The sequence below is a fragment of the Ranitomeya imitator genome, chromosome 1, assembly GCF_032444005.1.
Source record: "Ranitomeya imitator isolate aRanImi1 chromosome 1, aRanImi1.pri, whole genome shotgun sequence".
NCBI classification, from domain to species: domain Eukaryota; kingdom Metazoa; phylum Chordata; class Amphibia; order Anura; family Dendrobatidae; genus Ranitomeya; species Ranitomeya imitator.
In genome coordinates, this window is record NC_091282.1 from 860,586,884 (window position 1) to 860,604,036 (window position 17,153).

Genomic DNA, 17,153 nt, shown 5'->3' on the forward strand with positions numbered 1-17,153 from the left:
TACGTGGCACCTATGGTTCCATCTGTTGATCCTCCTGCCCCGGTTTTGGTGGAGGGGGAGTTGGAGTAAATTGTGGAGAAGATTTTGGAGTCCCGTGTTTCGAGACGGAAACTCCAGTATCTGGTTAAGTGGAAGGGTTATGCTCAGGAAGATAATTCCTGGGTCTTTGCCTCTGATGTCCATGCTCTCGATCTTGTTCGTGCCTTTCATATGGCTCATCCTGGTTGTCCTGGGGGCTCTGGTGAGGGTTCGGTAACCCCTCCTCAAGGGGGGGTACTGTTGTGAATTCTGTGGCAGAGCTCCCTCCTGTGGTCACAAGTGGTACTTCGGCTGATTCTGTCTGTGAGCTTCCGTTGGTGGAGGAGAGTGGTACTGCGGCTTCTGAGTTTCCTTCCTCAGGTGATGTGGTGAAGTCGTTAGGTGCTGCTCTATTTAACTCCACCTAGTGCTCTGATCCTGGCCTCCAGTCAATGTTCTAGTATTGGACCTGTTTCCTCCTGGATCGTTCCTGTGGCCTGCTGCTCTGCATAGCTAAGTTCCGCTTTTGTTATTTTTGTTTGCTGTTTTTTCTGTCCAGCTTGATTATTTGTTTTTTCTTGCTTGCTGGAAGCTCTGGGACGCAGAGGGTGTACCTCCGTGCCGTTAGTTCGGTACGGAGGGTCTTTTTGCCCCCTTTGCGTGGTTGTTTGTAGGGTTTTGTGTTGACCGCAAAGTTACCTTTCCTATCCTCGCTCTGTTCAGAAAGTCGGGCCTCACTTTGCTAAATCTATTTCATCTCTACGTTTGTCTTTTCATCTTAACTCACAGTCATTATATGTGGGGGCTGCCTTTTCCTTTGGGGTATTTCTCTGAAGCAAGGTAGGCTTATTTTCTATCTTCAGGCTAGCTAGTTTCTCAGGCTGTGCCGAGTTGCATAGGGAGCGTTAGGCGCAATCCACGGCTGCCTCTAGTGTGGTTGGAGAGGATTAGGGATTGCGGTCAGCAGAGTTCCCACGTCTCAGAGCTCGTTCTATGTTTTTGGGTTATTGTCAGATCACTGGGATTCAAGCTTGAGGAGGCTAATTTGCATATTCCAGGTGCCTTCTGGGAAAAGCGAAGAGTCTCCCTAAGCTAGAAGATCGTTGGGTACAGCCGGGACCAGCTGCTTGGAAAGCATCACCAAACCAGGGATTCAAGCTTGAGGAGGCTAATTTGCATATTCCAGGTGCCTTCTGGGAAAAGCGAAGAGTCTCCCTAAGCTAGAAGATCGTTGGGTACAGCCGGGACCAGCTGCTTGGAAAGCATCACCAAACCAGGGATTCAAGCTTGAGGAGGCTAATTTGCATATTCCAGGTGCCTTCTGGGAAAAGCGAAGAGTCTCCCTAAGCTAGAAGATCGTTGGGTACAGCCGGGACCAGCTGCTTGGAAAGCATCACCAAACCAGGGATTCAAGCTTGAGGAGGCTAATTTGCATATTCCAGGTGCCTTCTGGGAAAAGCGAAGAGTCTCCCTAAGCTAGAAGATCGTTGGGTACAGCCGGGACCAGCTGCTTGGAAAGCATCACCAAACCAGGGATTCAAGCTTGAGGAGGCTAATTTGCATATTCCAGGTGCCTTCTGGGAAAAGCGAAGAGTCTCCCTAAGCTAGAAGATCGTTGGGTACAGCCGGGACCAGCTGCTTGGAAAGCATCACCAAACCAGGGATTCAAGCTTGAGGAGGCTAATTTGCATATTCCAGGTGCCTTCTGGGAAAAGCGAAGAGTCTCCCTAAGCTAGAAGATCGTTGGGTACAGCCGGGACCAGCTGCTTGGAAAGCATCACCAAACCAGGGATTCAAGCTTGAGGAGGCTAATTTGCATATTCCAGGTGCCTTCTGGGAAAAGCGAAGAGTCTCCCTAAGCTAGAAGATCGTTGGGTACAGCCGGGACCAGCTGCTTGGAAAGCATCACCAAACCAGGGATTCAAGCTTGAGGAGGCTAATTTGCATATTCCAGGTGCCTTCTGGGAAAAGCGAAGAGTCTCCCTAAGCTAGAAGATCGTTGGGTACAGCCGGGACCAGCTGCTTGGAAAGCATCACCAAACCAGGGATTCAAGCTTGAGGAGGCTAATTTGCATATTCCAGGTGCCTTCTGGGAAAAGCGAAGAGTCTCCCTAAGCTAGAAGATCGTTGGGTACAGCCGGGACCAGCTGCTTGGAAAGCATCACCAAACCAGGGATTCAAGCTTGAGGAGGCTAATTTGCATATTCCAGGTGCCTTCTGGGAAAAGCGAAGAGTCTCCCTAAGCTAGAAGATCGTTGGGTACAGCCGGGACCAGCTGCTTGGAAAGCATCACCAAACCAGGGATTCAAGCTTGAGGAGGCTAATTTGCATATTCCAGGTGCCTTCTGGGAAAAGCGAAGAGTCTCCCTAAGCTAGAAGATCGTTGGGTACAGCCGGGACCAGCTGCTTGGAAAGCATCACCAAACCAGGGATTCAAGCTTGAGGAGGCTAATTTGCATATTCCAGGTGCCTTCTGGGAAAAGCGAATAGTCTCCCTAAGCTAGAAGATCGTTGGGTACAGCCGGGACCAGCTGCTTGGAAAGCATCACCAAACCAGGGATTCAAGCTTGAGGAGGCTAATTTGCATATTCCAGGTGCCTTCTGGGAAAAGCGAAGAGTCTCCCTAAGCTAGAAGATCGTTGGGTACAGCCGGGACCAGCTGCTTGGAAAGCATCACCAAACCGCGCGCCGTAATTTTTGCCTGTAGTACATTATTGCAAGAGAGCTTGGCTGAGTAGATTACACAAGAAGGAAAACACACAGCAAGTCAGCAGGATCTAGGAGCAACATGGCAGATGTGACAACCTACATGGTGAGCTGCAGCATGTGCTACATGTTCACAGATCGACCAGAAGAAGAATCCAATTTCACCTGTCAGAAGTGTAGACTAGTGGCCCTTTTAGAAGAAAAGGTGCGGGGTCTGGAAGAAAGAATAGCAACTTTGAAACTCATCAAAGAGAATGAAGACTTTCTAGACAGAACAGAAGCATCTCTACTGGTCACAGAAGGTGAAAAAAGTGTCAGAGAACCTCCAAAAGCAGATGAGTGGAAGCATGTGACCAAAAGAAGCAAGAAGACCATGGAGAAATCACCAACCACACAACTGAAGAACCGATATCAAATCTTTGTAGAGGATGAAGATGGCACACCTAAGGATGAAGCAATACCAGCAAGCAAAAAAGAAAAGGGCACACAGCAACAAGTGACAGCAAAAAGTACAGCCAAGAAGCAACGAAGAGTGGTGGTGGTGGGAGACTCACTACTGAGAGGCACAGAAGCAGCCATCTGCAGACCGGACATAACCGCAAGAGAAGTATGCTGCCTTCCAGGTGCGATGATCAAGGATGTGACCGATAGGATACCAAAGCTCTTCAGCTCCAAGGACGTCCACCCATTTCTTCTGATACATGTTGGCACCAATGACACGGCAAGGAAGGACCTACCGACAATCTGCAAAGACTTTGAAGAGTTGGGGAAGAAAGTAAAGAAACTGGATGCACAGGTAGTTTTTTCTTCTATCCTTCCAGTAGACGGGCATGGCACCAGGAGATGGAACAGGATCCTTGATGCAAACAACTGGCTAAGACGATGGTGCAGACAACAAGGATTCAGATTCCTGGACCACGGTGTGAATTACTTGTACGATGGACTCCTTGCCAGAGACGGACTACACCTCAACAAACCTGGGAAACACACATTCGCCAGAAGACTCGCTACACTCATCAGGAGGGCGTTAAACTAGAAGAAGAGGGGACGGGAAGAAAAACATTAGACTTGAACAAAGAAGACCCAGGAAAACATACTCAGAAGGGAGGTAAGAACATTTCTAAAACAATCCACAGCGAGGAGATTGGAACAAAACAAAATCCTCTAAACTGCATGCTCGCAAACGCCAGAAGCCTGACAAACAAGATGGAAGAACTAGAAGCAGAAATATCTACAGGTAACTTTGACATAGTGGGAATAACCGAGACATGGTTAGATGAAAGCTATGACTGGGCAGTTAACTTACAGGGTTACAGTCTGTTTAGAAAGGATCGTAAAAATCGGAGAGGAGGAGGGGTTTGTCTCTATGTAAAGTCTTGTCTAAAGTCCACTTTAAGGGAGGATATTAGCGAAGGAAATGAGGATGTCGAGTCCATATGGGTCGAAATTCATGGAGGGAAAAATGGTAACAAAATTCTCATTGGGGTCTGTTACAAACCCCCAAATATAACAGAAACCATGGAAAGTCTACTTTTAAAGCAGATAGATGAAGCTGCAACCCATAATGAGGTCCTGGTTATGGGGGACTTTAACTACCCGGATATTAACTGGGAAACAGAAACCTGTGAAACCCATAAAGGCAACAGGTTTCTGCTAATAACCAAGAAAAATTATCTTTCACAATTGGTGCAGAATCCAACCAGAGGAGCAGCACTTTTAGACCTAATACTATCTAATAGACCTGACAGAATAACAAATCTGCAGGTGGTCGGGCATCTAGGAAATAGCGACCACAATATTGTACAGTTTCACCTGTCTTTCACTAGGGGGACTTGTCAGGGAGTCACAAAAACACTGAACTTTAGGAAGGCAAAGTTTGACCAGCTTAGAGATGCCCTTAATCTGGTAGACTGGGACAATATCCTCAGAAATAAGAATACAGATAATAAATGGGAAATGTTTAAGAACATCCTAAATAGGCAGTGTAAGCGGTTTATACCTTGTGGGAATAAAAGGACTAGAAATAGGAAAAACCCAATGTGGCTAAACAAAGAAATAAGACAGGCAATTAACAGTAAAAAGAAAGCATTTGCACTACTAAAGCAGGATGGCACCATTGAAGCTCTAAAAAACTATAGGGAGAAAAATACTTTATCTAAAAAACTAATTAAAGCTGCCAAAAAGGAAACAGAGAAGCACATTGCTAAGGAGAGTAAAACTAATCCCAAACTGTTCTTCAACTATATCAATAGTAAAAGAATAAAAACTGAAAATGTAGGCCCCTTAAAAAATAGTGAGGAAAGAATGGTTGTAGATGACGAGGAAAAAGCTAACATATTAAACACCTTCTTCTCCACGGTATTCACGGTGGAAAATGAAATGCTAGGTGAAATCCCAAGAAACAATGAAAACCCTATATTAAGGGTCACCAATCTAACCCAAGAAGAGGTGCGAAACCGGCTAAATAAGATTAAAATAGATAAATCTCCGGGTCCGGATGGCATACACCCACGAGTACTAAGAGAACTAAGTAATGTAATAGATAAACCATTATTTCTTATTTTTAGGGACTCTATAGCGACAGGGTCTGTTCCGCAGGACTGGCGCATAGCAAATGTGGTGCCAATATTCAAAAAGGGCTCTAAAAGTGAACCTGGAAATTATAGGCCAGTAAGTCTAACCTCTATTGTTGGTAAAATATTTGAAGGGTTTCTGAGGGATGTTATTCTGGATTATCTCAATGAGAATAACTGTTTAACTCCATATCAGCATGGGTTTATGAGAAATCGCTCCTGTCAAACCAATCTAATCAGTTTTTATGAAGAGGTAAGCTATAGGCTGGACCACGGTGAGTCATTGGACGTGGTATATCTCGATTTTTCCAAAGCGTTTGATACCGTGCCGCACAAGAGGTTGGTACACAAAATGAGAATGCTTGGTCTGGGGGGAAATGTGTGTAAATGGGTTAGTAACTGGCTTAGTGATAGAAAGCAGAGGGTGGTTATAAATGGTATAGTCTCTAACTGGGTCGCTGTGACCAGTGGGGTACCGCAGGGGTCGGTATTGGGACCTGTTCTCTTCAACATATTCATTAATGATCTGGTAGAAGGTTTACACAGTAAAATATCGATATTTGCAGATGATACAAAACTATGTAAAGCAGTTAATAAAAGAGAAGATAGTATTCTGCTACAGATGGATCTGGATAAGTTGGAAACTTGGGCTGAAAGGTGGCAGATGAGGTTTAACAATGATAAATGTAAGGTTATACACATGGGAAGAAGGAATCAATATCACCATTACACACTGAATGGGAAACCACTGGGTAAATCTGACAGGGAGAAGGACTTGGGGATCCTAGTTAATGATAAACTTACCTGGAGCAGCCAGTGCCAGGCAGCAGCTGCCAAGGCAAACAGGATCATGGGGTGCATTAAAAGAGGTCTGGATACACATGATGAGAGCATTATACTGCCTCTGTACAAATCCCTAGTTAGACCGCACATGGAGTACTGTGTCCAGTTTTGGGCACCGGTGCTCAGGAAGGATATAATGGAACTAGAGAGAGTACAAAGGAGGGCAACAAAATTAATAAAGGGGATGGGAGAACTACAATACCCAGATAGATTAGCGAAATTAGGATTATTTAGTCTAGAAAAAAGATGACTGAGGGGCGATCTAATAACCATGTATAAGTATATAAGGGGACAATACAAATATCTCGCTGAGGATCTGTTTATACCAAGGAAGGTGACGGGCACAAGGGGGCATTCTTTGCGTCTGGAGGAGAGAAGGTTTCTCCACCAACATAGAAGAGGATTCTTTACTGTTAGGGCAGTGAGAATCTGGAATTGCTTGCCTGAGGAGGTGGTGATGGCGAACTCAGTCGAGGGGTTCAAGAGAGGCCTGGATGTCTTCCTGGAGCAGAACAATATTGTATCATACAATTATTAGGTTCTGTAGAAGGACGTAGATCTGGGGATTTATTATGATGGAATATAGGCTGAACTGGATGGACAAATGTCTTTTTTCGGCCTTACTAACTATGTTACTATGTTACTATGTTACTATGTTACTGTATGTGCTCTGACTTCTATGTCCATTGTGGTACTGAATTACCTTATCATAACAATACCCCCCATGTCTTTAGTCGGATGTGGTGATTCGTATCTTCTGTGGTGGATATTTTCTAGTGTTTTTATACTGACCGCATAGTGCTCTGTTCTGTTCTTTCTTCTTAGCTAGTATGGCCTCCTATGCTAAAATCTGATTTCATATCTGCGTATGTTATTTCCCTCTCCTCTCACAGTCAATATTTGTGGGGGGCTATCTATCCTTTGGGGATTTTCTCTGAGGCAAGATAGGTTTCCTGTTTCTGTCTTTAGGGGTAGTTAGATCTTAGGCTGTGCTGAGGGGTCTAGGGAGTGTTAGGTACCCCCCACGGCTACTTCTAGTTGCGCTGCAAGGTTCAGGGTCTGCGGTCAGTACAGGGACCACCTTCTCCAGAGTCCGTCTCATGCTGCTCCTAGGCCACCAGATCATAACACCACAAATCTTACTCCAGTCAGTGACTAGAGTAAGCCTTTTGGTGTAAGGTACACCAAAGCTCATTATGAATTATATGCTGCAGCATCACGCCCCTGCTGTGACTCAACTTCACCCATTTTGGCAAAGCTGGACATAAATGGCATGAAAACGCCAAAGTCACAACATTTTTGCTCAACTCCATGTTGCTTTGCGACTTTTCAAAGCATTTTACACCATCGTTCTTGAATAATCTCTATGATGAATGGGAGCTTTAGTGTTTTCATACAGAAGTTTAAACTTTGCTACAGTTGCATCTAGTGTATTTAATATTCTGGAAGCTAATTGGTCAGAAACATGCCATATTAAGACTGGGTTCACAGTCATACATCCATGTTTCTCCCGGACAAAACATGTACCCGTTGTTGTATATGGGTGTGCACATGTCCATTTTTTTTAGACCCGGTTGTCAAAAATAGACGTTGTTTTTTTATCAGAGCTATGTCTTTTTAAATGACTTAAAATTGTTTGATTGCCATCAACACATCATCCATGAACTCTGCATCATGTTAGACTATGAAAAATAGATGTCAGGCATTAAACACCAAGCCACTCTAGACCAGATGGAATGTTACAGGAATACTATCAGTTACCACCAAACCACTATGAAAAATTTTCATAAACTTAGATTTTGATGTATCTTTCTTTGGAAATAACGCACTTTGCTTGAAAAACTCTTGTGTGCAAATTATCTCACTTAACAGGCCAGAAAATATCAGTTACCTTCTATTTAGCTTTTCAGAACCTCTCCATTTTCCTTTTTTCTTAATCATTTCAAACAGCAGCTCCTTTTGAGATGCTAAAATCTGTTTTTCTTTTTGCAGGCTTTCAACTTGGACATGAAGAGATTTGTTTTCACTCTCTGATCCTTTGACAGTGTTTTCTAGGGTGTGATTGTGCTGCTTCAATGCTGACACCTCAAGATGCAAACTCTCATTGATCTGTTTTTACAATGAAAATAAAGATATGTGATTTATATTTAATTATACTCGAGATCATATAATATATACAGGAACAGACCTTTAAGCAGAAATGTGTGAATATCGTATTACAGAATTCCTATTATTATAGGTAGGGTCACTATGTCAAAGGATTTATGCCTGAACTTGTACTATGGCATAAAACAGTAGAGTATGGGCCAATAGTTCATTTCTTCAATTGCAACAAAATAATCAGAGCTGGACTGACCTTGGCTCTCACCTCAGGACACAGGTACTGTTAATATCTGTGGCGGAGAAGAGAGCCATCGGCTCCCTGCTCCACCGCTCACTCTAGTGCAGCATAGGGAATGTCAGGCAATGACATCACTTATTTGCGTTCTGCCCGCATCAGGTAGGAGATAGCTGTTACACTGAAAGAGAAGATTGACGAACAGATTTTTACCACTTATCGCGATAGCAGGGTGAGACGAGTTTTATTTTATTCATAGGCATTATTAAACCCTTCACATAATTTGACGTATGGGTACATCATGGAGCTATGCCCTTGCGATCACCACCGGGAGCTCAGCTTAAAAAGAACCTATCACTAAAATTTTCATTATTCATTTTAAAAGCTGATGTAGTATTATTAATAATTTTACAAAAACAAACCTCATAAGCAATGAACATACCAAACCTGAGAAAAACTCTTCTTCATGCCAGGAGCCTGTGAGTCAGAGGAGCCGACTGAAATTGAAGTCATCTCTAGGGGTTTTCCCACTATGCCCTACTCTGCTGACATCATTCTCCCATGATGCTTAGCACCAGGAGAAGTGAGTTATGTGCTGTCAGGGTACATGGTCAGTAAACGTTGCGGGTTGGACGCTGAGTACATCAGCAGCATCCAACCCGCAGGGTCCAGATGTTACAGCACAGTGGATGGGATTTCAAGAAATCCAATGTCCACTCTGCATCCACCGACGCTCGCGGATCACCTGCAGAGACAGACATGCGGCGCATCTTTTGAGGCGCCCTCTGCTGGTTGTTCCTGGAGCGTGGGAATTTTCCTAGAAAGCTCCCAGGCTCGACTTCATGAGAGGCACCCTCTGCTGGTTGTCCTCATATGAACTCGAGCCTGGGAGCTTTCTAGGAAAGTTCCCACGATCTAGGGACAACCAGCAGAGGGCGCCTCACCGCAAATGAAGGTAAATATAGGTCATTGACCTACTTTACCTTCATTCCCCGGGGTTTTGCAGCCACGAACAACGTTGCATTAGCAAAGCTCGTGGCTGCAAAAAATTTTAACCCCTTCAGATGGATTTACATCGTTGGACTTTACAGATCTGCAGAAGGTAAGGATATTGTTGGTTTATTATGTTTTTTTTGTTACAGAACAAGGGTCTTCAGTGATTGGATTGGGCGTTGAATAAAATATTACAACAACCTTTGTTTTTATTTCATTAAAATAATTTTTAATAATGTGTTTGTGTATTTTTTTAACCCTTTACTAGTATTGGATTAATAATGGATAGGTGTCATAATTGACGCCTCTCCATTATTAATTTGGCTTAATGTCACCTTACAATAGCAAGGTGGCATTAACCCTTCATTACCCCATATCCCACCGCTACACGGGAATGGGAAGAGAGTGGCCAAGTGCCAGAATAGGCGCATCTTCCAGATGTGCCTTTTCTGGGGTGGCTGGGGGCAGATGTTTTTAGCCGGGGGGGGGGGGGCAATAACCATGGACCCTCTCCAGGCTATTAATATCTGCCCTCAGTCACTGGCTTTACTACTCTGGTGGAGAAAATTGCGCGGGAGCCCACGCCAATTCTTTCCGCCATTTAACCCTTTAATTTAGTAGATAGAACGGCCACATTTTGCATATACACACTACTAACATTAGTAGTGTGGAATATGCAAAAAAAAAGGGGGATATGACGTGGTTTACTGTATGTAAACCATGTCTCAAATCATGTCGGGTTTAGGAAGGAGAGAGCAAAAGCCGGCAATTGAATTACCAGCTTTAAAGCTATCTAGCGCTGTATGAAGTAATAATATATACATATATGTGTCTCACTGACATATATATATATATATACCTATTCTATGTGTACACATTTATTCTACCTATTCTTCTGTAAGCTGTCAGTGTGATTTTACTGTACACCGCACTGAATTGCCGGCTTTTCTCTCTAACACCGCTGCGTATTTCTCGCAAGTCACACTGCTGGTCCATGTGTAATCTGTATTTTTCAGGCTTCCATAGACTTTCATTGGCGTATTTCTTGCGCAGTACGGTGACAAACGCAGCATGCTGCGATTTTCTACGGCCGTAGAAAGCCATATAATACGGATCAGTAAAATACGGCAGATAGGAGCAGGGGCATAGAGAATAATTGTGCCGTTTGTTTTGCGAGTTTTACGGACGTATTTTCTGCGCTCATACGTCCGTAAAACTCGCAAGTGTGACGGCGGCCTTACTGTCTGCTGAGTCGTGTATCTAATCCTATTCTGTGTGATACTGTTTCCTGAGCCAAGTATCTAATCCTATCCTGTGTGATACAGTCTGCTGAGCCATGTATTAATCCTATCATCTGTGATACTGTCTGCTGAGCCGTATATCTAATCCTATTCTGTGTGATACTGTTTCCTGAGCTATGTATCTAATCCTATCCTGTGTGATACAGTCTGCTGAGCCGTGTATCTAATCCTATCATCTGTGTTACTGTCTGCTGAGCCGTATATCTAATCCTATTCTGTATGATACTGTTTCCTGAGCCGTGTATCGAATCCTATCCTGTGTGCTACAGTCTGCTGAGCCGTGTATCTAATCCTATCCTGTGTGATACTGTCTGCTGAGCCGTGTATCTAATCCTATCCTGTGTGATACTGTGCTGAGCTGTGTATCTAATACAATCCTGTGTTACACTGACTGCTGAGCCATGTATCTAATCCTATCCTGTGTGTTAGGCCGGAGTCACACTAGAGCGTATACGGACGAGTCCTATGCGATAAAAAATAGCATAGCATTCGGACCAATGTTAAGCTATGGGGCAGCTCTCATCATCCATTGTTTTCTCTGCCGCATTATCAGCTGAGACTCGCCAATGAAAGTCTATGAGTGCGAGAAAAACTCGCATACTACATAGACCATCAGTGTGACTTGCCAGAATTACGCATCAGTGTCCTTTAGAAAAGTCGGCAATTCAGTGCGGTGTACAGTAAAATCACACTGACAGGTTAAAATAAAATAGATTAAAAAAAATGTCTACACATAGAATAGGTAGATATAGATTATAAGTTCCACCACTTAAAAAGATGAGAGGCGTCTGTAATTTACATCATAGGTAGACCTCAACTATGGGAGACAAACTGAGAAAAAAAAAATCCAGAAAATCACATTGTCTGTTTTTTTAACAATTTATTTGCATATTATGGTGGAAAATAAACAATCAAGATTTCTGGCTCTCACAGACCTGTAACTTCTTCTTTAAGAGTCTCCTCTTTCCTCCACTCATTACCTGTAGTAATGGCACCTGTTTAAACTTGTTATCAGTATAAAAAGACACCTGTGCACACCCTCAAACAGTCTGACTCCAAACTCCACTATGGTGAAGACCAAAGAGCTGTCAAAGGACACCAGAAACAAAATTGTAGCCCTGCACCAGGCTGGGAAGACTGAATCTGCAATAGCCAACCAGCTTGGAGTGAAGAAATCAACAGTGGGAGCAATAATTAGAAAATGGAAGACATACAAGACCACTGATAATCTCCCTCGATCTGGGGCTCCACGCAAAATCCCACCCCGTGGGGTCAGAATGATCACAAGAACGGTGAGCAAAAATCCCAGAACCACGCGGGGGGACCTAGTGAATGAACTGCAGAGAGCTGGGACCAATGTAACAAGGCCTACCATAAGTAACACACTACGCCACCATGGACTCAGATCCTGCAGTGCCCACTGCTTAAGCCAGTACATGTCCGGGCCCGTCTGAAGTTTGCTAGAGAGCATTTGGATGATCCAGAGGAGTTTTGGGAGAATGTCCTATGGTCTGATGAAACCAAACTGGAACTGTTTGGTAGAAACACAACTTGTCGTGTTTGGAGGAAAAAGAATACTGAGTTGCATCCATCAAACACCATACCTACTGTAAAGCATGGTGGTGGAAACATCATGCTTTGGGGCTGTTTCTCTGCAAAGGGGCCAGGACGACTGATCCGGGTACATGAAAGAATGAATGGGGCCATGTATCGTGAGATTTTGAGTGCAAACCTCCTTCCATCAGCAAGGGCATTGAAGATGAAACGTGGCTGGGTCTTTCAACATGACAATGATCCAAAGCACACCGCCATGGCAACGAAGGAGTGGCTTCATAAGAAGCATTTCAAGGTCCTGGAGTGGCCTAGCCAGTTTCCAGATCTCAACCCTATAGAAAACCTTTGGAGGGAGTTGAAAGTCCGTGTTGCCAAGCGAAAAGCCAAAAACATCACTGCTCTAGAGGAGATCTGCATGGAGGAATGGGCCAACATACCAACAACAGTGTGTGGCAACCTTGTGAAGACTTACAGAAAACGTTTGACCTCTGTCATTGCCAACAAAGGATATATTACAAAGTATTGAGATGAAATTTTGTTTCTGACCAAATACTTATTTTCCACCATACTATGCAAATAAATTGTTAAAAAAACAGACAATGTGATTCTCTGGATTTTTTTTTCTCAGTTTGTCTCCCATAGTTGAGGTCTACCTATGATGTAAATTACAGACGCCTCTCATCTTTTTAAGTGGTGGAACTTGCACTATTGCTGACTGACTAAATACTTTTTTGCCCCACTGTATATATATATATATATATATATATATATATACAGTATATCTTTATCTGCAGACTGTGAGCCCTCGTGGACAGGGTCCTCCCTCCTTGTGTACCTGTGTGCCTTGTTTTTTTCTCATGTTTAATGTACTTGTCTATATTTGCCCCGTATTCACATGTAAAGCGCCATGGAATAAATGGTGCTATAAAAATGTATAATAATAATATTTCATAGAGAGTTAGCAGAATAGCCGATAATTCAATTGTCTGGTTCTGTAAAATCATTACAGAACCTGACAGGATATGAGACATGGTTTACATACAGTAAACCACTGAATATCTGTTAGATTTATATATTTCCCCGACTAATAATGTTAATAGTGTGTGTGTGTGTGTGTGTGTGGGTGTGTGTGTGTGTGTAAAATATTGGAGCTGTAGGTGTTAAATGAAAGGATTAATTCACGGAAAAACCAGGCGTGGGCTCTTTCTCCGCCAGAGTTTGAAAGCCAGTGACTGAGGGCAGATATTAATAGCCTGGAGAGGGTCCATGGTTATTGGCCCCCCCTGGCTAAAAACATCTGCCCCCAGCCACCCCAGAAAAGGCGCATCTGTAAGATGCGCCTATTCCGGCACTCAGCCTCTCTCTTCCCATTGCCCTGTAGAGGTGGCATATGGGGTAATAAGGGGTTAATGTCACCTTGCTATTGTAAAGTGACATTAAGCCTGGTTAATAATGGAGAGGTGTCAATAAGACATCTATCCATTATTAATCCAATAGTATGAAAGGGTTAAAAATACACACACACACATTAAGAATAAAGTCTTTTAATGAAAAAATTAAAGACACAGGTTTAACATCTTTATTACACTCTCAATTCAAGCAAAGCCCTCGTTTTTCTGTAAAAAAAAATCAAAATAAAAAAGTAACAATATCCCATACCTGTCCACCGTACAGTCAAGTCCCACGCTGCAATCCATCTCAAGGGGTTAAATAGTTTACAACCCGGAGCGGTGCTAATGCTACCAGCTGGGCTGTAAACCATGGAGGAATGAATGAAAAGCTGCCTGCGCAGCCTCGCTGCCTGACCGGACATGAATTCTGTAGCGTGGGAAAGTTTCTGAACATTTTCCCATGCTGTCAGTTCACCGCGGGTCAGGCGGGGAGTATGCGCAGCTTAAGTGATGTCAGCGGTAATTTAAATACCATGTTTACTTTACAGTTAAACTGACAATATGATTCTCCAGGTCAGTACAAACTACACAGATATCAAACATATATAGTTTTTTTTTATTTAAGAGATGAAAAAATAATTTGGAAATTTTGTGAAAAAAAAAACAACTAGCTTTTGCTGCCATTATGGGACTCTGTGATGGCTTATTTTTTGCGTCCAGAAGCGAGGATTTTACTGATACCATTTTGGGGTACATACAATGTTTTGGTCTCTTCCTATGGCATTTTTTTTAATATTGTGGCGGCCATAAAAGTGTAATTCTGGTGTTGTTGTTCTTTCTCTTTACGCGTTTACGGTTCGGATTAAACTATTTTATATTTTGATAGATCAGACTTTTGCGAACGCAGCAATACGAAATACCGTACATACTCGAGTATAAGCCGACCCGAGTATAAGCCGACCCCCCTAATTTTGCCACAAAAAACTGGGAAAACTTATTGACTCGAGTATAAGCCTAGGGTGGAAATGCAGCATTTACCGGTGAATTTCAAAAATAAAAATAGATCATTATTTCCCCATAGCTGTGCCATATAGTGCTCTGCACCGTTCATATTTCCCCATAGCTGTGCCCCATATAGTGCTCTGCACCGCTCAATTTGTCCCATAGCTGTGCCCCATATAGTGCTCTGCACCGTTCATTTTGTCCCATAGCTGTGCCCCATATAGTGCTCTGCACCGTTCATTTTGTCCCATAGCTGTGCCCCATACTGTGCTCTGCACCGTTCATTTTGTCCCATAGCTGTGCCCCATACTGTGCTCTGCACCGTTCATTTTGTCCCATAGCTGTGCCCCATACTGTGCTCGGCACCGTTCATTATTGCCCCATATCTGTGCCCCATATACAATGCTCTGCACCGTTCATTTTGTCCCATAGCTGTGCCCCATACTGTGCTCGGCACCGTTCATTATTGTCCCATATCTGTGCGGTTTACTAAATTAACAAATACTCCAAGGGAAAATAGCAACGTTTAACAACTAGAAAAAAACCCCCATAAAAAGATATATACTTTATTAAATAACCAAAAAATAGAAAAAGTAAGTATAAAAACCTACAAAAAGCCCCTATCAAATATATATAGTCCTAAAAAGCGAGGACAAAGATCCCCTACAGATAACCTTAATACACACTAGTAGAAAACAGATAGACTAATAAATGTGTAATGCAATCTGTGATATATTTAAAGCATCTACCAGGGTGACTGATATAGGTGAAAAATATCCCTACAAGCTACACAGGATATAATAAATACCTACACGCTGATCCTGCCTAGATGCGGAGGTTGGCACCCTAAGAAACAACGAGAATGGCGCCCCCGCTCGTACGATGACTCACCCTGAACTCCTATCTACTCCCTATAAGGGATAGGAATAGAAACAGAAGGCCAGATGGCTGTAGTTAACTTGTATAGATATGTGATCAAAAAAATATACAGACCCTCCCCTCAAATGTGATGTGAGGTCAAGGGATAGAGCTATATATATATATCAAGCGCACATACTATATCCAAAGAACCAAATAAATCTACCAGTGGTTATGATACACAATACATAGCAAATGCTACAATATCAGATATACATTGAATATTCAGGACTGATAGAAACAATACATATAAACCATATAGATACATAAAACCGCGCTACCACATACATCCAGATACATAGCACCCAGATATTTCCAACAGTGTGAACAATGTGGCTGATGCACAACACAGCAATGAAAAAAATGATATACTCATCTGCTGCACTAAATAGTCCACAACTGAAGATCAGTCCAGATGTAGTGGCCAGCCAAATGATAACCGCGCAGATAACATCTCCAAAACACCTCTCGACGCGTTTCCCCCAAACAGAACTGGGTTCATCAGGAGAGACCAGATATGTACATGGCAGTGATGAATTGAAAAGATAGGGCAGCCCTATCTTTTCAATTCATCACTGCCATGTACATATCTGGTCTCTCCTGATGAACCCAGTTCTGTTTGGGGGAAACGCGTCGAGAGGTGTTTTGGAGATGTTATCTGCGCGGTTATCATTTGGCTGGCCACTACATCTGGACTGATCTTCAGTTGTGGACTATTTAGTGCAGCAGATGAGTATATCATTTTTTTCATTGCTGTGTTGTGCATCAGCCACATTGTTCACACTGTTGGAAATATCTGGGTGCTATGTATCTGGATGTATGTGGTAGCGCGGTTTTATGTATCTATATGGTTTATATGTATTGTTTCTATCAGTCCTGAATATTCAATGTATATCTGATATTGTAGCATTTGCTATGTATTGTGTATCATAACCACTGGTAGATTTATTTGGTTCTTTGGATATAGTATGTGCGCTTGATATATATATATAGCTCTATCCCTTGACCTCACATCACATTTGAGGGGAGGGTCTGTATATTTTTTTGATCACATATCTATACAAGTTAACTACAGCCATCTGGCCTTCTGTTTCTATTCCTATCCCTTATAGGGAGTAGATAGGAGTTCAGGGTGAGTCATCGTACGAGCGGGGGCGCCATTCTCGTTGTTTCTTAGGGTGCCAACCTCCGCATCTAGGCAGGATCAGCGTGTAGGTATTTATTATATCCTGTGTAGCTTGTAGGGATATTTTTCACCTATATCAGTCACCCTGGTAGATGCTTTAAATATATCACAGATTGCATTACACATTTATTAGTCTATCTGTTTTCTACTAGTGTGTATTAAGGTTATCTGTAGGGGATCTTTGTCCTCGCTTTTTAGGACTATATATATTTGATAGGGGCTTTTTGTAGGTTTTTATACTTACTTTTTCTATTTTTTGGTTATTTAATAAAGTATATATCTTTTTATGGGGGTTTTTTTCTAGTTGTTAAACGTTCCCATATCTGTGCC

The 17,153-nt window shown here is 42.7% G+C and overlaps 1 protein-coding gene across 1 annotated transcript in view; it reads right to left on the reverse strand.

Moving 5' to 3' along the window:
• The window catches only part of LOC138651724 (myosin heavy chain, clone 203-like), a 240,910-nt gene that overhangs the window by 117,467 nt on the left and 106,290 nt on the right, over window positions 1-17,153 (reverse strand). Inside the window, exon 7 of the mRNA XM_069742150.1 lies at window positions 8,032-8,249. Within this exon, the coding sequence (XP_069598251.1) occupies window positions 8,032-8,249 (218 nt within the window). The remainder of the gene's footprint in view (window positions 1-8,031; window positions 8,250-17,153) is intronic.